Raw genomic sequence first — 23,275 nt, 5'->3', positions numbered from 1 at the left:
CTCTAGGAGCTGATATGTTAACAAGAAAAGAGAAGAGAGCAAGTTCACTCTATAGCATGTCAGATGGCGATAAATGGCATGGAGAAAAATAAAGTGGGGAAGAGGACATTCTCCTCACCTACTTTAGGTCTTTGCTCAGATAGCACCTTTCTTTTACTTTGAGATAGGAAACCTTTGGAGGTTCGTTGTGGAGGGGAGATGATACGGTCTAAAAGGAAAAACAACATCCAGGAATAGAACAGCAGGCACACTTAGCAAAAACCCGGTAAGGTAGTTACAAATCTCCACTTCATCAGGACTCCGGCCACAGCGAATAAAGTTTTATACAGAGTATGTTGAACAAGGTCCCAGCCCTTCTCCTCTAAAACTCTGACACTCTTAAGGTTCTTTCTGAACCCGTTTTCACAAAAACACTGGAAAATCTGCGTGCTCTACCTGGGCTGATTTTGTATTTTGCACCATTAGCCCCGTCAACGTCTGCAACGTTTGCAACGTCTTCCAGAATCAGCCTGCAGACCTTCTGCACGTGGCTGGGCTGTCCGAGGGTCTAAGCTTTTCCAATCCGCGCATCCTCACAAGGAAATGACCTCTTGGATGGCGTGACTGCTCTGAGCTCAACACATTCGCAGGTGGCATTTGCACACCCATTAACGCCTCGGGGACAGGCATCACAGTTTCTCTCCTCTCCTGCTCCCGGGCCTCGCTCCCTGGGCTTTGACGAGCGCCCGGGTAACACCGCCGCCGAAGCGGCCGTCGTTCCGAGCTCGGGGCTGTCCGCGTCGCGCGGCGTTCCGTAGGCCTCGGGCCGCCTCCGCGGCGGAACTACCACTCCCGGCAGCCTCTGCTCCCCGCCTGCCCCGGGCGCGCGGCCTGCCGGGAGGGGCCGGTGGCGGCGGGCGGGGCCCAATGGGCGCCGGCTCCCGAGGAGAAGGCGGAGGGAGGCGGACTCCGGGCTCCGGCCCCATTCATCGCGCGGCAGGCCGGCGGGGGTCCCGCGTTCTCGGAGCCATGGAGGCGCTAATTCCTGTTATCAACAAGCTGCAGGACGTCTTCAACACCGTGGGCGCCGACATCATCCAGCTGCCGCAGATCGTCGTGGTGGGGACGCAGGTGAGAGGCGGGGGCGCGCCCGCCGGCTCCGGGGCGGCCTTCGAGGCCCGTCCGAGGCGGAGGAGGGTCCGAGCGGCCCCGGCCTCCCGTGCTCCCCGCGCACGCCCGCCCGCCCGGGGCTGGGCTGCACCCGCGCGAGGGGCGGAGCCGGGGCGGCGGGCCCGCTGCTCTCGGGGGCGGGCTGGGGGCCGGGCGGCGGGCCTGGAGTCCGCGGGGGCCGGGCGCGGCCTCGCCCGCGGGCCGCCGCTTCCAAGGGCAGCCGGGGGACGCGCGGGCGGTGCGGGGCCGGCGGGTCGCGGTCGGTCTCGGCGCGGCGGGCTGTTCGCCTCCGTCCTCGCCGCGCCCGGGGCTGCGTAGGCGGTTTTGGGGCCGCGCGGTCGGGGCCGAGAAGGCCGCTCTGGGCAGCGCCCCCGGCGTGCCTTCCTGCGAGCAGTCCCCCCGGGTTTCGAGATTCCGAGGCAGTCAAAACAAAAGCAGAAACAACCAGACCCATTGAAAACAGACAAAAACCCCTCAGACCCCTGTCCTGGGGGTTGGGTAGGAATATCCAGTTTTCCTGCCTGGGCTGTGGTTTTTGTCCCCCCTGTAAATTGGGCATCAGGGTTCTGTGGTCTTAACGTGTTGAATCTGCTTAGAGATAACACAATTTTTTATATGCAGAAGTGTTGAAGAAATATTTATTTCTGAAGTGACAGAGAAGTATAAGTTTCATTTTCTCTCCCCACTGCTTTTCTTGGGTGAAGAGAAATCGTGGGACTTTATATTAAAGAGTTCAGAGAAAAGCATTTTAGAGATAACTTACTATATTGATTTTAAGTGCTTTCCTTTCTTAATCTTCTTAAGGGGACCGTTTCCTCATCATTTTCCATGAGGTGTTAACATGTTGCTACAAAATAAAAGTGTAGGGTATAAATACTATGAGAGGGAACTTAATGTTCAAAATACTGTGGAGTGCATACAAACACTGGAAACCTTTGAAACCAGACATTCCGTACATTTTTTCTTTTTCTTTTAAATAGGTGAAGCAGTAGAAATTATTTCAGGAACAAATGTCTTGGTCTGCCATAGATTGGTATAGATTCTGCTCAGTCCTGCCTTACACATATTGTGCTATTTAATATTTGTAATGAGTGAGACTCTGAACCACCAACCTAATGAATGATGAGCAGTATTTTTGTTGAGCGTATTTCATTCACTTATATGTTTCTACTCCTAGCCCCTGGAGTAGTCTGGGCTATGTAGTAGGTGCTGCATAAATATTTTGAATATTGCTTAGGGTAACTAGGTATTTTAAAACACTGGGACTTTTACCAGAACCTGTTTTTGTAAATAGAATGAGAGATGATATAAATTAAAATTCCTTAGTACTACTTGGGAATTGTTACGTAGCTGTAAACCAGAAATTTTCCATATGCTTTTAAGTGTACTTTTCCATATATTTTAAAGGGATACTCAATGCTTTTTAAGCTGGAAGCAGTAAAAGAATCAGGGCTATAGTGTGTCATCATAAATAGTTTAGAATCAAGAAGGATATTTCTTACAAAATGGCTTATTTCAGTGTGTAAAACTGGCAGAATTGGGAGGGACAGAGTAGAACAGTGACAGTCTTACCATGTGAATGCCATTAGCATGTGCTAGGATAAACCATGCTAGTAGTAGCAGTTACATGTAACTGTAGCCACATTTGTGTGTTGATGTTTGAAATTACTCCTAAAGGGAATTACTTAGTTTTAAGACTTGATTTAATAAAGGTTATCTTCATTCAGGTCTTTATTAGCTGTAATTCAATGTTTTATTGTTCAGGTACAGAAGAAGTAAGAATAGAAAGTTTCTCATATTTTCCTCAATATGTTGGAGAAAACCTCTTCTACTAGATTTGAATACAAGTGCACCTTTACTTTGTCATCTATGCCGTTTAACGTTGTGTAATGTCTAATGCACATGCTTCACAGTTACATTTAGTGGAGGAGTGTGTAGTGAGTTCCAGCGATAGTAAGTGTTCTGAAATCAGTTCTGACTTGTCAGCTTCTCGGTGGCAGTGATCATGTCTTCATAATATAGGTACAGTCTCTATCTTACACATTTCCTGTTCCTTACATGGCTGCAGGTCCCATTTTGCAGAGCATTTTAGAACAGAGATTCTCAAACTTAGTGTATATAAGAATCACTTAGAAAACAAGTTCCCTGGATTCCCTCCCCAGAGATTTTGATTTGATGAATTTAGGCTGGGCTAGCACCACAGGTGATTCGGATGCACATGGTTCATAGATCCTGATTTGAAAAGTAAACTAATGAGTCTTTGATTTTAAAATGCATGAAGCTGGAAAAAGCAGGAGGCTGAGTGTAAGGGCTTACCTCTGTTCTGTAGCAGGTTGATATTGGTGGCTTCTTGCTCCAAAACATCTCCTCCCAGGCAACCTCTGCTACCCGCTGAATGTTTTAAACTTAAATTGCCCACATAATCCTTATTTGGGGTCTAGAGACTTGGAGTCATTGAGGAGAGAGAATCATGTTTACAGCTGTGGATCACTCACAGTTTTTATGATTGAGCTAAATAAATTGCTTTCCTCTTTCTTTAGCTGAGATCTTCTGTGTGGAAAGAACAGAAAATGGGGAGAGAAGGTTGGTACTTTTAGACCACGGTGTACTTTGTAGGTGGAGGAGATAAAACTTACACAACATTTGTGACTCAACTTAGAAATTTTATAACACAGTTTCTTGAAAATTGGAAGGGGGAATCCCTTCAGGAATGTAACCCAAACCACTACCTAGTAGAAAAATTCCAGTGCAGATGACATTGACCTGAGACTCTGGCTCAGTGTTGCCAGTAATGTGCTTTTTGCTGTGCCTTCTTTTCCAGTGATTTCAGAACTCCACCTTCAGTAATTCATACAAAAAAAAAAAAAAAGGAAAATAAATCTTGAGTATTAAGTGACCAGGTTGTAAACCAGCTTATTTAACATTTAAAAAATTGAAATATGATACATGTAACATAAAATTTGCCATTATAAGTGTACAATTCAGTGGTTACTATATTCACAAGGTTGCAGCCATTACCACTGTTAGCAGTCACTCCCCGTTTCACCCTAGCTTTTGGCAATCATTCATCGGCTTTCTGACGCCTCCTGGGCATTTCATATAAAAGGAATTATACATTATATGGCCTTTTGTGTCTGGCCTCTTGTGCTTAGCATGTTTTTTTTAGGTTCACATATGTTGTGACATATGTTAGTCCTTCATTACTTTTTATGGCTATATAATACACCATTGCACAGATATGTCACAGTTTGCTTATCCATTCATTAGTTGATGGACATTTGGATTATTACCACTTCAGGCTATGATGAATAATGCTGCTGTGAACATTCGTTTACAAGGTTTTGTGTGAACATGTTTTCAGTTGTCTGGTATATACCCTACTTGGTTATTTGGTAGCACTAAATACTTTGCGAAGAACTGCTACACTGTTTTCCACAGTTGGCTGCACCATTTTACATTCCCTCTGTCAGTGTATGAGGGTTTCAGTTTCTGTACACCCTTACCAACTCTTGTTACTGTCTTCTTAGAAAAAGTTCTAGGGATGAACCTGTATTTGTCTTGTGTTTGTAGACGTGATGGCTCTGTGACATTTAGTAATTTGGCACCAACTATTGATTATAGTTTTCATTCCTTCAGTGTTTTCTTCTGAGTGTTCTTAGGTAAACTTAGATTTTTCTCTTTCATTTTCTAATTTCTTTGTATAGGTCATGTGCTACTTCATTTTTTTATTCTAAGACTTAAATTGAGGTGAAATTAATATAATAAAATTAGCCATTTTAAAGTGAACAATCCAGTCACATTTAGTCCATTAATAATATGCAACCATTGTCTAGGTCCAAAACACTTTGATCCCTCCAAAAGAAACTCCATACCTATTAAGCTGTCACTTCTCCTTCCAGCAGTCCCTGGCAATGACCAGTCTTCTTTCTGTTTCTTTAAATTTACCTGTTTTGGGTATTTCTTAGAAATGGAATCATATAATATGTGACCATTTATGTCTGGCTTTTTTCACTTAGCATAACATGGTTCATTCATTGTTGTGTGCATAAGTACTTCATTCTTTTAATTTCTGACTTACATTCCATTATATGTATGTACCACATTTTGTTTATCATTCATCTGTTGATAATCTCTTGGGTTATTTCTGCCTTTTGGTGTAGAACGTTTGTGTGTAACTATTTTGAGTACCTGCTTCAGTTCTTTTGGCTATATAACTAGGGGTGGAATTACTGGATCATTGGTAATCTTATGTTTACCTTTTTGAAGGATCACCAAACTGTTTTCCACAGTGGCGGAGTCGTTTTGCATACCCACCAGCAAAGTAGGAGTTCTCCAATTTTTCTGTATCCTCACCAACACTTGTTATTTCCATAGCTTTTGTAGTGAGTGTGTGAGATGGTATTATATGTTTGACTAGCAGACCCTAATAACTAATGATATTGAACATTTTTTTATGTGCTTGTTGGGGTTATTTGTCTTTGTCTTTTTATTATTGAGTGCTAAGAGTCCTTTATATATGCTGGATATTAGGCCATTATCAATATAGGATTTATACATATTTCTCCCATTATGGTAGATTGTCTTTTCACTTTCTTGATAGTGTCCTTGTTGCACAAAAGTTTTTAATTTTGATGAAATCCAGTTTATTTGTTTGCTTGTTGCTTGCACTTTTGGTGTCACGTCTAAGACTTTGCCAAATGCAAGGTCGTGAAAATTTATTGTTTTATGTTTCCTTGTAAGAGTTTTGTAGTTTTAGCCCTTAGTTTAGGATTTTGATCTATTTTGAGTAAATTTCTATCTTTGGTATGAAGTAGAGGTCTAACCATATTCTTCCCAGGGGCTGTCCAGTCAATCCAGTACCATTTATTGAAGAGACTGTTTTTCCACCATTGAATGGTCTTGGCACTATTGTTGAAAATCAGTTGACTAAAGATGTATGGGTTTATTTCTGGTCCCTCAGTTCTTTCCCGCTGACCCATATGTTTATCTTTATGCCAGCGCCACCCTGTTTTGATTACTGTAGTTTTCTAATATGTTTTGAAATCAGAAAGTATGAGCCTCCCAACCTTATTCTTTTTTCCCTAAGATTGTTTTTGCTGTTGGGAGTCCCTTGCCATGCCATGTGAATTTTAGAGTTGGCATTTCCATTTCTTCAAATAAGGATGTTGAGATTTTGATAGGGATTGTGTTTCTGTCTGTAGATTGCTTTAAGGAGTGATGCCATACCAGCAATACTGTGTCTGACACAGAATTCTTGATAGTTTTTTTCTTTTTCATCCAGCACTTTAAAAAATTTTTTTATTAAGATATCATTGATGTACAATCTTATGAAGATTTCACATAAGCAACATTGTGGTTAATGCATTCACTCATATTATTGAGCCCCCTCCACCCCACTGCAGTCGCTGCCCATCAGTGTAGTAAGATGCCACAGAGTCTCCACTTGTCTTCTCTGTGCTACACTGTCTTTCCCACTTAATTCAGCACTTTTAAGTCATGCTAATGCCTCTGGCTTCCACAATTTCTGATGAGAAATCTCTTGTGTTGTTAATCTCTTGGAGGATCCCTTGTTACAGGAGTTGCTTCTCTGCATTTCTCTTGCTGCTTAGTATTGGTCTTTGTCTTTCAGTAGTTTGAGTATAACTTGTTTCTATGTGGATCTCTGTGTTTATCCTCAGGAGTTCATTGAGCTTCTTCAGTATGTAGTTTCATGTCACTTTTCTCATGCTTTTCTGCTTATAGAAGTAGAGATTTTTATGGATATCTTGGTATTTGAGTTCATGGCCTTATAAGACATCTGTATCTCTTTTCTATGTTCCAGTTAGCAACTGGGCCTGTAGTTTTATAACCAAGAAAAAAGTTTGTCCCTAAGGACTGCAGCATTTTAGTCTGTTTGGATCTAGGATAGTTGAAGTGTTAATATTATTGGGTTATAGGTGCAAAAATTATTCAGTATAAGACCACATTTTAACACCATAAATTATGAAATGGTTGAAACTTTATAATTTGCCAGTGGGTTAAAGGGTTTGAGCTATAAGGTAAAAACAGTTTATTTTAAATACCATAAAATTAATATTTCTAAGGACATTCTGAGAAATATTTAAAATAAGTGAGGCAAATATGAAGGAAACCTCTTCTTGTAAATCTAAAGTTATTATTAAATAAAATTAAAAAAGTAAGTACATCTTTATCTGTTACATTAATATCAAAATAAAGAATTGAAAGGCCTGTCTTATGAAGTGAAAAATAAAAAATTAAGAAGTTAAATATTGAATCATTCTGGTTAATGTGGCATGAATGTTTAGAACTCCCAACTACCAAATGATGCTAGTTAATAAGACAGCCAAAAATATGACAACATCTTTTCAGTGAAAAGCTCCATCTCAAAATATAAATTCAGAACTAGGAATCTCAGTAGAGTGCAGTTGGGAAGAAACTAACAGGTGACACCAAAACCAAGCACTCAAATCCTTAGTTCCTACAGAATATTGAATCAATTTTGGGGGTATATGAAGATGAAAAAGCAGGCCTTGGAGTGCCAGGAACGAACGCCCTGTTTTCAGAGCAGGCCAGCTGTGACCTTCGCAGCATTGGAACTCTAGTGGCCATTTACCTTCCTCGAAAGAATCAGACATTGGGTATTTAAATCACCAGCAGAAAACAAGCTCTGATCCAACGAATTGTTGAAGCCAACGCCATTCATAATATTGAGGTAAAAAATTGGGAGCCAACAGACATGTTTTGTTTGTTCTCTGTGTGTTGGCAACAATTTTTAAAATTAAGATATAATTGACATGCTAGTTTCAGATGTATAGCATAATTTATATATACACACACATTGTGAAATGATCCACAATAAGTCTAGCTAATATCCATCACCACAGTTACATTATTTTTCTTCTGATGAGAACTTCTAAGATTCACTTTCTTAGCAACTTTCATGTATACATTATTACTATGTTTAGTCACCATACTGTACATTATATTATAACTGGAAGTTTGTACCTTTTGACCACTGTACCCCATTTCACCCATCCCCTGCCTCTGGCAACCACTAATCTGTTCCCTGTTTTTTTTAGATTATACATATAAGTAAGGTCATATGGTATTTGTCTTACTCTGACTTAGTTCTTGTAGCATAATGCCCTCAAGGTCCATTTGTGTTGTCACAATGGGTTTCCTTTGCTTTTTGTGGCTGAATAGTATTCCATTGTGTGTGTGTGTGTGTGTGTAATTATATATACATATATATGTACACCACATTTTCTTTATTCATCAATGGACAATTAGGTTGTTCCCATTATCTTGGCTATTGTAAATAATACTGTAATGAACATGGGGGTACGTATATGTTTTTGAGTTAGTGTTTTGTTTCCTTCAAATACCCAGAAGTGGAATTACTGGATCATAATCATAGTTCTGATTTAATTTTTTGAGGACCCTACATACTGCTTTCCGTAGTGGCTGCAACAGTTCACATTCCACCAGCAGTGCACAAGGGTCCCTTTTCTCCATGTCCTCACCAACACTTGTTATTTCTTATCATTTTGATGATAGCCGTTCTGAGGTGTGAGTTGATACCTCATTGTGGTTTTGATATGCATTGCCCTGATAATGAGTGATGTTGAGCACCTTTTAATGTACCTGCTAGCCATGAATGGAAAAATGTCCATTTAGGTCCTTTGCCCATTTTTCAGTTGTATTATTTGCTTTTTTTGCTGTTGAGTTATATGAGTTCTTTGTATATTTTGAATATTAATCCCTTATTAATATTTCTATGCTAATACACTTTTGATTACTATAATCTTGCATATAGTTTCAAATCAGGATGCATGATGCCTCCAGCTTAATTCTTTCTCAGGATTGCTTTGACTATTTGTTGTCTTGTGGTTCTATACACATTTTTGAATTGTTCTATTTCTGTGAAAAATGCCATTGATATTTTGATGGGGATTGCATATTTTTTTGATGGGGATTGCAAATACTTTCTACCTTTGGTAGGTTTCATTTTCATTTTGTTGATAGTTTTCTTTGCTGTGCAGAGAAGCCTTTTAGTTTGATGTAGTTTCACATGTTTATTTTCACTTTTGTTGCTGTTGCTTTTGTTGTCAAATCCAAAAAGTCATTGCCAAGACCTATGCCAGGGTGCTTACTGCTTATGTGTTTTTCTAGGAGTTTTATGGTTTGAAGTCTTACATTCAAGTTTTTAATCCACTTTGAGTTAATTTTTGTGTATGGTGTAAGATAGTGGTCCAGTTTCATTCTTTTCCGTGTGGCTTCCAGTTTTCCCAATACCATTTATTGAAGAGACTGTCCTTTCTCTGTTTTATATTCTTGACTCCTTTATCACATTTATTGACCATATGTGAGTCATCATATTTATTTGTGAGTTCTCACTTCTGTTCCCTTGATCTATGTATTTGTTTCAGTGATAATACCATACTGTTTTGATTACTATAGCTTTGCAATATAGTTTGAAATCAGGAAGCATATGATGCATCCAGCTTTATTCTACTTTCTCAGGATTGCTTTGGCTATTTGTTTTCTTTTGTGATTGCATACAAATTTTAGAATTGTTCTATTTCTGTGAAAAATGTCATTGATATTTTGATTGGGATTGCATTTAATTTGTAGATAGCTGTGGGTAGTATGGACATTTTAACAATATTGATTCCTTCAGTCTATGAACACAGGATATCCTTCTACTCATTTGTGCTGCCTTCAGTTTCTTTCACTAGTGTCCTTCAGTTTTCAGTGTATAGGTCTTTCACCTGCTTGGTTAAATTTATTCCTAGATTTTTATTGTTTTTGATGCAATTGTAAGTAGGATTGTTGTCTTAATTTCTCTTTCTGATAGTTCGTTATTAGTGATAGAAATGCAACAGGTTTTTGTACATTGATTTCATAATCTGCCACTTCACTGAATTTATTGGTTAGGTCTAACAGTTTTTTGGTGGTATCTTTAGGGTTTGCAATGTGTATTACCATGTTATCTGCAAATAGTGACAGTTTTACTCCTTCTTTACCAATATGGATATCTTCTATTTCTTTTTCTAGCCAAATTGCTCCAGCTAGAACTTCCAAAACTATGTTTAATGAAACTGTCAAGGGTGGGTATCCTTATCTTGCCTATTATCTTAGAGGAAAAGCTTTCAGCTTTTCACTGTTTAGTGTGAGGTTAGTAATTGGTTTATCTTAAGTGGCCTTTATTGAAGTATGTTTCTTCTTTACCTGTTTTGTTTAGGATTTTTATTATGAATGGATGTTGAATTTTCTCAAATAATTTTTCTGCATCTATTGCATTGATCATATGGTTTTTTATCCTTTTTGTTAATGCAGTATACCTCATTGATTAATTTGTGGATGTTTAACCATCTTTGTATCCCTGGAATAAATTTTATGTGATCATGGTGTATGACTCTTTTAACATATTGAGTTTATTTTCCTAATATTTTGTTGAGAACTTTTGCATGTATGTTCATCAGGGATATTGGCTTCTGATACTCTTTTCTTGTGGGATCCTTGTCTGGTTTTGGTATTAGGGTAATGCTGACCTTGTAAAATGAGATTCGAAGTGTTCTGCTTTATTTTTTGGAAGAATTAAGAAAGATTGGTATTAGTTCTTTTGGTGGAATTCACCAGTGAAGTTGTCTGGCCTTGGACATTTGTTGGGTGGCTTTGGTTACTGTTTCTGCCTCCTTAGTAGTAATTAGTCTGTTCAGATTTCCCATTTTTCATGATTCAGTCTTGGTAGGTTGTTTCTAGGAATTTATCCATTTCTTCATGGCTGTCCAATTTCTTGGCATATAATTGTAGTAGTCTCCTAAGATACTACGATTTATATGATACCAGTTTTAGCATTTCTTTCATTCATGATTGTAGAGTTCTGGCCCTTTTTTTTTTATCTGTAGAGTTTAGTTAAGTGTTTGTCTATTTTATCTTTTAAAAAACCAGTTCTTAGTTTGATAGATTTTAGTTTTCTGTGATACTCATTCTCTATGTCATTTATGTCTGCTCATCTTTGATATTTTGTTCCTTTACTAACTCCTAACTTTGGGCTTACTTTGGTTTTCTTTTTCTAGTTCCTTGAAGTATAAAGTTAGGTTATTTGAGAGCTTTCTTGTATCCTAATGGAGGCATTTATTGCTAGAATGTTGTATTTTCATTTTGATTTGTCTCAAGATCTGTTTTTATTTCTCCTTTTGTCAATTGGTTGTTCAATAGCATGTTGTTCAATATCCATATATTTGTGAATTTTCCACTTTTCTTGTAATTGATTTCTAGTTTCATAACTTTGTGGTCAGAAAAGATGTTTGATATGATTGCAGTCTCCTTACATTTATTAAGACTTGTTTTGTGACGTACCATATAATATATATGGTGGCCATGGAGAATGTTCCATGTCCACTTAAATATCTTTTCTGTTGCTTTTGGATGTAATGTTCTGTGGATACCTGTTAAGTCCATGTGGATTATTGTGTTATTTAAGGCCAATGTTTCTACACTGATTTTTCAGCTTTGTTGACCTATCCATTGATGAAAGTGGGTTATTAAAGTCCCCTACTGTTATTATATTGCTCTCTGTTTCTCCCTTGAAGTCTGTTAATATTGCTTTATATATTTAGGGTTCCTGTGTTGGGTGCATAAATGTTGCAAATGTTACATTTACAGTCTTTTGGATTGACCCTTTATCACTATATGATGACTTTCTTTGTCTCTTAATACAGTCTTTGTCTTAAAGTCTATTTTGTCTGATAAAAGTACAGCTATGCCAGCTTTCTTTTGGTTTCCATTTGCATTGCAGTACCTTTTCCATCTCAATATCAGCCTCTGTGTGTCCTTACTTCTGAAATGAGTCTCTTGTAGACAGCATACAGGTGCTTTTGTGTTTTTAATCCATTCACCTACTCTGTATCTTTTGATTGGAGAATTTAGTCCATTTAACGTAATTATTGATAGGTATGACTTACTGTGCTTTTGTTGTTGTCTGGCTGTTTTATAATCCTTGGTCTCTTCTCTTGTTCTCTTACACTGTGATTTGATGATTTTCTTTAGCGGTATGTTTACATTCCTTTTCTTTTTCTTTCATGTTACCATTAGTTTTTGCTTTGTGGTTACCACGAGGCTTACACAAAACCAACAGTATTTTGAGTTGGTAACAACCTCAGCTTGAACACATTCTAAAGCTCTACATTTTTACCCCCTCCCTCCACATTTTATGTTTTTGATGTCACAGCTTACATTTTTATCTTGTGTATCCATTAGCAAATTATGTCTTAGTTATTTTTACTGCTTTTGTCTTTTAGTCTTCATACTAGATTTAGATGTGATTAATCCATGACTTATATAATATTAGGTTATTCTGAGTTTTACTATATATTTACTTTTACCAGTGAAATTTATAGTTTCGTATGTTTTCTATTATTAACACCTTTTTGTTTCAGTTTAAGGAAGTCCCTTTAATCTTGTAGGCAGGTCTAGTGGTGATGAACTCCTTCAGCTTTTACATGTGTGGAAAATTTGTTATTTCCTTCCATTCTGAAGGACAGCTTTGCTGGGTAGAGTTTTCTTGGTTGGCTGTTGTTTTTCTTTCAGCACTATGAATATACCATGCCGCTCCCTTCTGGCCTGCAAAGTTCCTATTTAACAAACCCTGATAGTTTTATGGTGGTGGTTTCCCTTGTACATAACAAGCTGTTTTTCTTGTGCTTTTAATGTGTTCTTGTTTTTAACATTGTACACTTTAATTTTAATGTGTCTTGGTGTGGGTCTCTAGGTTCATCCTGTCTGGAACTCAGTTTCCTAGATCTGGATATCTGTTTCCTCCCCCAAGTTAGTAAAGTTTTGGGCCATTATTTCTTCAAATAAGTTTCTGCCCCTTTCTCTGTATCTTCTTCATCTGGGACCCCTAAAATGCAAATGTTGGTTCACTTGATGTTACCCTATAAATCCCTTAAGCTATCTTTGCTCATTTTCATTCTTTTTCCTTTTTGCTACTCTGATTGGATAAGATCCACTGCCCTGTCTTTGGGTTCACTGATCCTTTCTTTGGCTTCATCTAGTCTGTGCTGTTGAACCCCTCCATTATATTTGTTAGTTCATTTTTGTATTCTTCAGCTCTTTCGTTTTTGTTAGGTTCATTTTTGTCTATCTCTGTTGAAATTCTCTGTTTGTTCATACATTCTTCCAAGCTCAGCATCTTTATGACCTTTAATTTGAACTCTTTATCAGGAAAACCACTTATTTCTGTTTTTATTAATGACTTTTCTGAAGTTTTGTCTTGTTCTTTCACTTGGAGATATTCCTCTATTTCTTCATTTTTCTTAATTCTCTGTTTTTGTTGTATGCATTAGATAAAATAGCCATCTCTCCCCGTCTTGAAAGAGTGGTGTTGTGTAGAAGATGAACTTTATTGTTCAACCCTGTCCTAGATTTTGGTTGTTTCTAATCTTTGTGATTGTCCAAGCAGCCTACTTTGTTTTTAGTGGCTCACAGTAGTTGAGGGTGTGCTGTGATCTGTCAGTGTCATAAAGGGGGGGATGGTCTCAGTCAGTACCTCAATTCAGGCTGATTGGAAGCTGGACCCTCAGGTGGCAGCTTTTAAAGTATGTGCAAATACACCTTTTTCAGAATAAGATAGTTGGGTGTTCTGTCTGGCCCCTCTGCACCGTGCCTTTTGGGGGTTATCCCTGGTGAGCCTGCATGAGTCCTTTAAGAATTGCTTTTCGGTTCCCTGTAACCTCATGGGTCTCATGGATGTAAGCCCTGTTGGCTTTCAAAGCTAGATGTTGTGGCGGTCCATCTCTCAGGTGCACATTAGAGGTCAGGGTACCAGATGTGGGCCTCATACCCTTTGCTCCTCAGGGAGAAGCTGTGTTCAGGGAGAAGTTATGAGTTCCCTCTTGATTATCAGTCTTGGTGCTGGAATTGGGGGTTTAGGGTGAAATTGTGTCTCAGTCTCTCCTACCCATTTCATTGTGGGTTTTTGTCATTTGCCCGATGAGTAGGGGTTGCTTAACTAGTTTTGGAGTTTCTTCCAGAGGGGATTATTCTGTTGTTTCTGTAGGTTTGGTGTGTCCATGGTAGGTCAGTTTAGGATCATCTGTGTAGCTATCTTGAACTGGAAACACCATACAGGACATACAGTATTTAAAAAAAAAAAGTTGCCAATGCTTAAAAATTGGTGGTTTAATCAAAAGGCCCATGTGTCTAGTTTTCTTTAAAAAAGTCAGAAAATTTGACAATGCTGGGCCCTCATTCCCAGTGGATCTGAAAAATGCGCCCGCTGTGGATGGGCGAGACGGTATCCAGGCGCCCACAGCCCCCATTGCTTCCTTTTGCCTCCCTTGGCTGCCGCTTATCATCATGCATGTGTTGTGCTCTTCTGTTCTTTTTATGGAAAGGATGATATATTTCCTATTTCTGTGTCTCTATCAAAAGTGGGAAAGTTGAAGACTACTTAAGAAATATTCTTCTATTTTTAATATTCTTGAGAAATATTTTGTGAGATGTGAGAAATATTTTTATATTTTAATATGCAAACAGAATGTCAGAAGAATACAGTCTGATGTCATTTTGAATGAAGTCGGTTCATTTGCTCATTCAGGATATTGCTTGTGTGGGCAGTTGTGTTTGTAACCCCTTTGTTAGTTTGCTAGTCTGGCCTAAGAAAATATCACATAGATTGGGTGGCTTAAACAATAGAAACTAATTTTCTCACAGTTCTGCAGTCTGGAAGTCCAGTGTCCAGGTGCTGGCAGCTCTGGCTTCTTCCGAGGCCTCTCTCCTTGGCTTGGGGCTGCCTGTCTTCTTGCTGTGTCTTCAGATGGTCTTCTCTTGTGTGTTACGTCCCTAATAGTGCTCCTGTTGTCCAAATTCCTTCTTTTTATGAGGACACCAGTCAGATTGGATTAATGGCCTTGTTTTAATCATCTCTTTAAAAAAGCCCAGTCTTCAAAAACAGTCGCATTTTGAGGTACATATTCTGAGGGGGTTAGGGCATTAACATAGGAATTTTGTAGGGACAGAACTCAGTGCATAACAACCCCTGTCTTTTAAAAAGTCCAATATATAGATACATAAAAATGTACAACTAACTGAAAATCAGTACCGTAAAAGAGAAGATTAGGGCAGATAGAGCAGCAAACTAAAGTTAGTACAGAGTTCCAAAGAGAAATTTAAAAAAGTACTCTTAGTGAGATATTTCATTTAAGAAGCAAGGACAAAATGGCATAGTGGGGGTGACTGGGAAGCAGTAATCATACTGAAATTGCTGAAGATCTAATTTATGAAATAGAAAAACCACTTGACAAATTCTCCTAAAAGGCGGATCAAAAACATATGTTATGAAATTTATTAGAGAAGAGACTTTACAGTGGGAGTTGGAGTCAAAATCCTTATCATAGTTGGCTGGGAAAGAGCCCCTGGAGCAGAAGGAAAGAATAATCACACACATGATGGGCAGGAAGTTCCCAGAGCTGAAGTATGACGTTTTCAGATATGACTTGCTGGGCACACATATTGAAAGAGTTGACATGCCCCAGTTAAATTTCTGAATTCAAACAAACAAACAACCATTTCCCCCATCTTCCCCCCACCCCCTCGAATTCTCCAAGTGTCAGAATACCAAGAGGGAGGATAAAACAATTTTCTTGAAAGGGAAAGAATCAGGCTGGTGTCAGACCCCTAAACTGCAACAGAATATGTTAGACGACATGAAAAAATGTTTAAAATTTAGAGTTCCTAGGAAAGTTAATTGTGATTATGAAATTCTGTATCCACCCATATTATAACCATTCTTTAGATGCAGTGAAATATAAAAAACTTACCAAGAGACAACAGAATAGTTTCTGTCCCTTCACTACCTATTCAATATAATGTGAAGTAAAATTGGAATATTACCCCAGTTGCTTCCAGCTCTGCTACAGCCTGAGGTTAGTACTCTGTACTTCCTAGCAAAGCTGGATACTTACATAGATCATGTGTGCATAAGGGATTGTCCATGTGAGATTTACTCATACACATACATATTCTTAGTTTGCTCACTTACATTGCTATATAGTGATTCATTATGTGAATATATCAAAGTGTTTCTTCTTATTGAAGAACATTTTAATGTTCCCCATTGTTTGCTCTAGTAGTTTTAGTAAACAGTGGTACTAGGAAAAGTCCTACAAATGCCTTCTTGTACTCATTTGAGAATTTCTCTAAGATATTAAGAAGTAGAATTACTAGCTTATGGGGTATATTTATTTTCATTTTCATTTCATATTGCTACTTGCGCTTCAGAATGGTTGTAACCATTTACATTCCCACCAACAGAAAGATGTTTATTTGTTTATCTGTACTTGGTATTGTCATATTTTTTATTTATGGCATCTGTTGCTGTGGGAGGCGAGGAGTGGGGAGTGTGTTCCCGGCCCGGGGGCAATAAACTGGTGGAACTGAGATGAGTCAAGGGAAAGGTGGGTCAGTAGAAACCCTTTCATTGCCCACAGTGAGGCCCCGCTCCGTCCCCGCTGGCCGCGGTCTCTCCTTTCTCCCTGGTCCCCGCTAGCTTTACCCCACAGTGTCTAGTTGCGGTTTTCATCGCATTTCTGATTACTGATGAGTTGGGACATCTTAACTTTTTCCTTGGCTCTTTGTGGTTCTGTTCCTGTGTTTCTGTCCTTGTCCCTGCATGCTGTTTCTATTAGATTATTTATCTTTTTCTTGTTGATTTGTAGGAGTTATTTGTGCATTTTGGCTCCTAGTTCTTTGTCATTTATATGGATCACAAATATTTTTCCCCAACTTTTTTGTATTAGTAAAACAAAATTTAATTTTACTATAGTTGAATTACCAATATTTTTCTTCAGTTTGTATATTTAGTGTATTAAGGAATCACTCCCTGTCTCAGGTTCATGAAAGTATTCTTTATTCTCTACTTTATAAAGTTATGCTTTTTCAACTGTGTTCATAATTCATCTGGAATTTTTTTCACCCTTATTTTGCTTTTTAACAGCTTTATTGAGCTGTCATTTATATACCATAAGGTTCACCCATTTGAATGTATAATTCAGTAGTTTTTAGCATGTTGGTAGAGTTGTGTAAGCATCACCATAATCTAACTCTAGATTATTTCATCATCCCCAAGAGAAACCTTGATTGCATTGGTTGTCATTCTCCATTTCCCTCTGCCCCCAGCACTAGGCAGGTGCTTTCGGAGAAGCTAATCTACGTTCTTGTCCATTTGAAACATTTCATGTAAGCAGGATCAAATAGTATGTGGTCTTTTGTGACTGACTTTTTCCACCTAACATGATGTTTTTGAGGTTCATCCATGTTGTAGCATGTATTGCTACTTTCATTCTTTTTATTGCTGGTTAATATAAAGACACTTAAATAAGATCAAACAGTTTCAGTATTTCTAAGTGGTTTAAATTTCCTTACTAGGGATTCTTGGATGGTCACAGCAATAGTAGAACAGTTTTTTAACCTCTGTGACTTTTCCACAAAAATAGAACAAATAGGATACAGAAAACAAAAATCCATGAACAACATTTACAAGAAAATTAGTTGACCATGTTTTTCCACAAACCCTAAAATACTAGTAGGTTGGGGACAAACCACAAACAGCTCCAAGACCTGTGTATTATTATCCGTGTAGGAAGAAGAAGGAAGCAGAGGAACTTCAGATGAATCTGAGAATCGAAAAATAGCCAAAAGGCAATCCCTGGAAAGCTTGGAGGGCCAGTTTAAGAACGCCAGCTGAAACTGGGAGGGGTTTTGCACACACTGATACTGGGTGAGTGAAAGAGGTCCGTTGTAAAGTCTGAAGGACCTGGAGCACCTTCATGCAACTTTTAAAACTAACGAGCCGAAGCTCCCTTCCAGGACCAGTCCTCGCAGTGACGAGGAACTGAAAGCACAGTCGAGGATACCCTGAGGAGTGCAGACCCAGGAAGGAGAAGGTCCACGGGAAAGTGGTGGGAGGGAGCAGAGCAGAGCGAACGTATCTCAGAAAGCAAATGACTATGTTTTTGAACAGTATGTGGAATCGCAAGAGGGAGTTTCAGAGTGTGAAGTTAGAATGGCTGTTCTAGGTCACACCTCCTTCTAAAAGTTCAGGCAAATCAATTTCACTTAAATCTTTGCAATATGAAATTATTTTTATCAAATTTAATAGTTTTTAAAGAAAAATGACTCACAATAGCATCCCTGTCGGCAATAAGAACACACCAGAAAGACGTGTACAAAACAGATGTAAACTATTAGATATTAAGACAGAAGGCAAGACAAAAGACATTATAATTAGAACAAGGTATTTCAAAAAGCAAGTTTGCCTAAGAGAAAATTTAAAAAGTAGGTTTGTGGAACTTAGTGAAGTATTAGAAATGAAAGGAAATTTATTTTAGAAGTGAAGACATAGAAGGAATACTAGAACAGATAAACAGACAATACCTTACCTGTTACGAGAGAAAGATGTTGCAAAAGAGAAGGACATTTTAAAAAAAGGATAAGAAATAGTATTAAAAGAATTTGAAGGAAACTGACATTGAAAACAGGCAAAGGTGATCCAATATATGTATAGTAAGAATTCCCAAAGGAGAAAAAAATGATAGCAAGAGCTAGAACATAAACTAAACATTACAGTCAAACTGAATTAAAAACAGATTTGGGCTCTCTGTCTCTCTGTCGCACTCTCTCTCTCTCTCTCTGTCTCACTCTGTCTCTCTCTGTCATTCTCTCTCTCACTCTGCTGCTCTCTCTGTCTCTGTGTCTCTATCTGTCTCTCTCTCTCTCTGTGTGTCTCTGCTGCCCTCTCTCTCTTTGTCTCTGCCTCTCTGTCCCCCTGCTCTCCCTGCTCTCTCTCCCTCTCTGCTGCTCCCTCTCTCTCTCTCTCTTTCTCTCTCTCTCTCTCCCCCCACCCCCGTTTGGTGCAGCCACTCTCTCCTTCAGATAATAAAGTCTCTTGCATGGGAAAAAAAAAAAACAGATTTGGAACCCTATTTTGAAAAAGAACAGCACATTACTTGAGAACATTGACACAGAAAAGACCAATATAGTCTATTAAAATTATTGGACTTTAAAAGGAAGAATAAAAATTCATTAGACATGCAGGCAAAAGTCACAGTCTCTTAGAATGAAAATCAGAATATTATTACACTTTTTTGAAAGTAACAGTTGATGAGAAATGACATTATTATGAGAGGATTTATTAGAGAAGATACAATTATGGAATTCATATAAAAGGTACTCAGGAAGTCTGGGTCCAAGATTTTGTATAGAATCAAACTCATTTTCAAATATAAAAGTCATAGCTGTTACCAGTATGCTAGAACTTGAAGAATATTGTTTCCATTAGCCCTTCCTGAGGAATCTGTTAGAGAACAAGCTTCAGAGAATCAAAATGACTACAGACATTAATTATAAGGACTGATTAACCTTTAGTAATGGTTAGCATCACTCATACACTTGCAGAGCAGAATAAATGAGGATTGAAGGGGAGCGTATGGTCTGTAAAGAGGTGGGAAAGGCAGATGGAGGGATCATATGCCAAACAATTTGAAAACTGTTTTCAGTAACATTGGTGGTGGTAGTATTGGTATTATTATTTGGAGGCTGTGTGTGTAATGTGATATAAGCAAATGAGTAAATGTGTGTACTCTGATTCTGTCATGAACTGGGTGCTTGAGAGCTACGATCCTCTGTGTAGAAGAAGGGAGATAGCGGCAACTCAGACTCGGGGGCGTATGTGTGCGTAGGATGGGCAGGGCACGTGTTGGTCGGCGAGATGGAGAAAGAAGCTAAACATTCAACTCAGCAGTTTTTAAAAAGAAGAATACATAACCTGTATTCCCCAGAAAAATGAAACAACACTAAAACAGGAAGAAGAAATTAACAGTACCAAAAAAAATTACAAAATGAAATCAAAAGACAGATTTGACTAAAATCAATGTCAACTGGACAATCTAAGAAAAAACATAAAGACAAAATAATTAGAAATAGAAAAATGAACCATTTCTAAGAATATTATAAGTACTTAAGTCCATGAATTAGATAATCCAGGAAAATTACATTTTACAGACAGGTTTTTATCAAACATAAAGAACAGGAAATTTCCATGTTGGTTAAGTTATTTCAGAGTCCAGAAAAGAAAGGATGGAAAGGCCCCCGTTTTACGTAATGAGAGGGGATAAACCTGGCCATGAAAACCTAGCAACACGAGATAGGCCACATAATTCTCAATTGGCCCATTCGTATCCATTCCACATTCCTGTTCTCTATCATAGGGGACCTTTCTGGGCAACGTGAACGGGCCCCGTGTCCTCTGGCTTCTTACTGCTTTTGGAAATGGGGAGCCCTGGAAAGTGGCTCATTTCCTGTGTGGAGGGGCTGTGGGGAGGCTCTCCTTTCTCTCAGACATCTTAGCCCTTCCCTGGGGGCCTGTGGGTGGTAAGAGCTGCTCTGTTGTTGCTGGCCTGGGTCATTGCACCATCCCTTGTCATTCGCCTAAGCCTCATCCACAGCTTTGTACATAGCCCACTTGTAAATAAACCCTCCTTAAATTAACCTAACTTGAGCAGTCCGCTTCCTGTAGACCCTTTCTGATGAAGTAGATGGGTTTAGGGTTTTTACGTTTATAGAGAATATGAAATAGAAAGACATACTAGTTTTAAATACTAAGAAAAACAGTATCGAAAAGAGTATTCTCTACAGAAAAATATATTAACTACAAAGGAAAACAAATTTATGAACATTAAAAATATATGAGACCTAAGTTTACACTTTATTTGATTATCTGTAGTTTATTGGTATTGTATCTATTTAAATTTCCTGGGTGTGATCATTGTATTGTGGTTATATAGAAGAATGTCTGTATTCTTAGAGATATGCCATTTAGGGATGAAGTGTCTAAAAACATGTATATTTATTACTCATATGGGACAGGACAGCAGAAGAAACTGCGTGTGCATGTGTGTGTAAGAAAAGGCATAAAGCAAGTGTGTTTAATTATTCATTGCTACATCTAGGTTAAGGTATATGGCTATTCACTGTCAGTATTCTTGCAACTCATTTTTGGCTTTGGAATTCACAAAATAAAAAGTTGGGAAATAGAACAACAAAAAATGAAATACTTATCTGGATAAAAACCTTTATGAACTAGTAAGAAATGTAACATGACAGCATTTGAACAGGCAAATTGCTGAAGGAGAAATACAGAAAGCCCTTAGATGATGGTTGACTTGAATAATGAAGGAACACAAATTTAAACGACCTGAGTGTTAATCTGTCAAAGTAGCAAAGTTTCAAAACAGTGGTAATGGCAGTGACCTTGGGGAAGGCCAAGTATAGTTTGGTGCCTGCCGTCTTGTGCGCAGTCTGGCAGTGTCTGTGGATCCTTAACATCGGCCTGCTCTTTAGTCACAGCGGTTAATTTAATGGACTAAATCTAATGAGATAGTAGTATAAGTGAGTAAGGTTATGTGTACAAAGTTGGGTTATTGCAGCATTAAGTGCCCATCAACTGGGGTTGGCTTTTCACATAGAATACTATTTAACTACTAAACACAGAAATTAATATATTATATGAATTGATATCCCTGATTGATAAATTAAAAATAAAGCAAGTTAGAGAAAAATGTATGTAGTACTACCCCATTAAAAATATCTACATGTTACAGGCATGATTTTATTTCTACCTATATTAACATAGGTTTTGAAAACTTGTTTGGGAGAATATCAAAATAAAGGAACATTATGGGGAAGTGGGGCTTTTTTTATGTTCTCTCTTTTTGGGTTTTTTTATCCTAAGGAAATAAAGATCATGTAACAAAATATAGCTAAACTTTCTTTTTGAAATAAGTTCTTTTTATGCTGCTTTGTTAGTATAGTCTTACAGAGTTACAAAAAAAATTTGTTAAGAGATTCATTTTGCCCTTATATATTCTGTTTTCAGAGCAGTGGAAAGAGCTCAGTGCTAGAAAGCCTGGTGGGGAGGGACCTGCTCCCCAGAGGCACTGGTGTCGTCACCCGGAGACCCCTCATTCTGCAGCTAGTCCATGTTTCACCCGAAGATCAACGAAAAACAACAGGAGAAGAAAATGGTAAATTTCACAATTGGAATAAGAAATATTTTAAAGTTATCCATTTTTGCTCGAATCTTGAAATTGATTAGACAAATCAGTGGCTGTAGCAAAATCAGAAGTCCTGTGAAGAGAAGTGATGTGCATCTGTCTTTTCTTGTGTTAAAAAAATGTCATTTTTGTTATTTTGAGGACGACGAGTAAACTTGCTTGGAATAGTACCTTTTTGATCATATAGCTTAGTAAACTGTTGTTAATGCTATTTAATGGAGGATCTAGTGAGTAAACAGGAATGAGTTATTTTAAAAAGTTTTTGTGTCTTTTGGAATGTTCTCAACTTTTTTTCCTAGTGTTTAAAATAACGTGTTTGCTTTTAAGTTTGATTTAGAATTTAAATAATTTAGATTCTATTTTAAAGATTTTTATTTTAAATAAAAATTAAGATGACTTTGCTTTTCAGCACAGTAATGTTATCTCACCTCCCTTTCCTGTTTTCTGGTTTTACCAGATGCCTGCTGATTTTGAACCTTTTGCTCTTCAAGATGAGTATTATTTTTAGGAAGTTTTGGTTTTTAAATTATTTTTTACTGTCCTCTTGCTAAGGCTTATTTACCTTTGTAGCACGTAACTGTTTTTTGATTTTAAGATTCCTCTGCCCCTGAGTAGTAAATGTGAAGTATTAAGATAAGAAAATACACGCTTTCCTTTACAGCAGTTCTTTGGTTAAATTGAAAAAATTTGAAGAAATGCTGTCTTATCGGATTTTAAATTGTTTGTTAAGTATATATCCTCTATTAATCATATATTTGTATTAGTGGGGTTTGAAACATGTGACAAGAGTAATATACTTAATCTCTTTTAGTTCAGTGTTTGGCTCAGACTTTCTTATTTATAAAAATTTGTAAAATAACTGATTATTAAATTACCCTCGCAGCATTGTACCATGTTTGTTTTTTATGTGCAGAGATCTATTAGCAGTGCAGTTTCATTCTATGCCTTATTTTCTGGTGTAAGAGGGGATGACAGTATTGATGAAATTGCAGTTACTTTAACTTGTG

The 23,275-nt window shown here is 38.0% G+C and overlaps 1 protein-coding gene across 15 annotated transcripts in view; it reads left to right on the top strand.

Moving 5' to 3' along the window:
* Positions 1–871: 871 nt before the first annotated feature.
* The window catches only part of DNM1L (dynamin 1 like), a 48,764-nt gene continuing 26,360 nt past the window's right edge, over positions 872–23,275 (top strand). For 4 of the 15 annotated variants that reach the window (XM_073223271.1, XM_073223266.1, XM_073223264.1 and 1 more), the window contains exons 1-2: positions 874–1,110; positions 22,091–22,238. In XM_073223271.1, the coding sequence (XP_073079372.1) occupies positions 907–1,110; positions 22,091–22,238 (352 nt within the window). In that variant the 5' untranslated portion in view covers positions 874–906. Of the gene's footprint in view, positions 1,111–22,090; positions 22,239–23,275 lie in introns of all 15 variants that reach the window. The other 11 variants (XR_012125726.1, XM_073223263.1, XM_073223262.1 and 8 more) reach the window with 6 other exon arrangements.

Source organism: Manis javanica, chromosome 15 (genome assembly GCF_040802235.1).
Source record: "Manis javanica isolate MJ-LG chromosome 15, MJ_LKY, whole genome shotgun sequence".
NCBI classification, from domain to species: Eukaryota; Metazoa; Chordata; class Mammalia; order Pholidota; family Manidae; genus Manis; species Manis javanica.
Note: the sequence above shows the minus strand (reverse complement) of the source record. Positions and strands in the feature narration are given on the sequence as shown.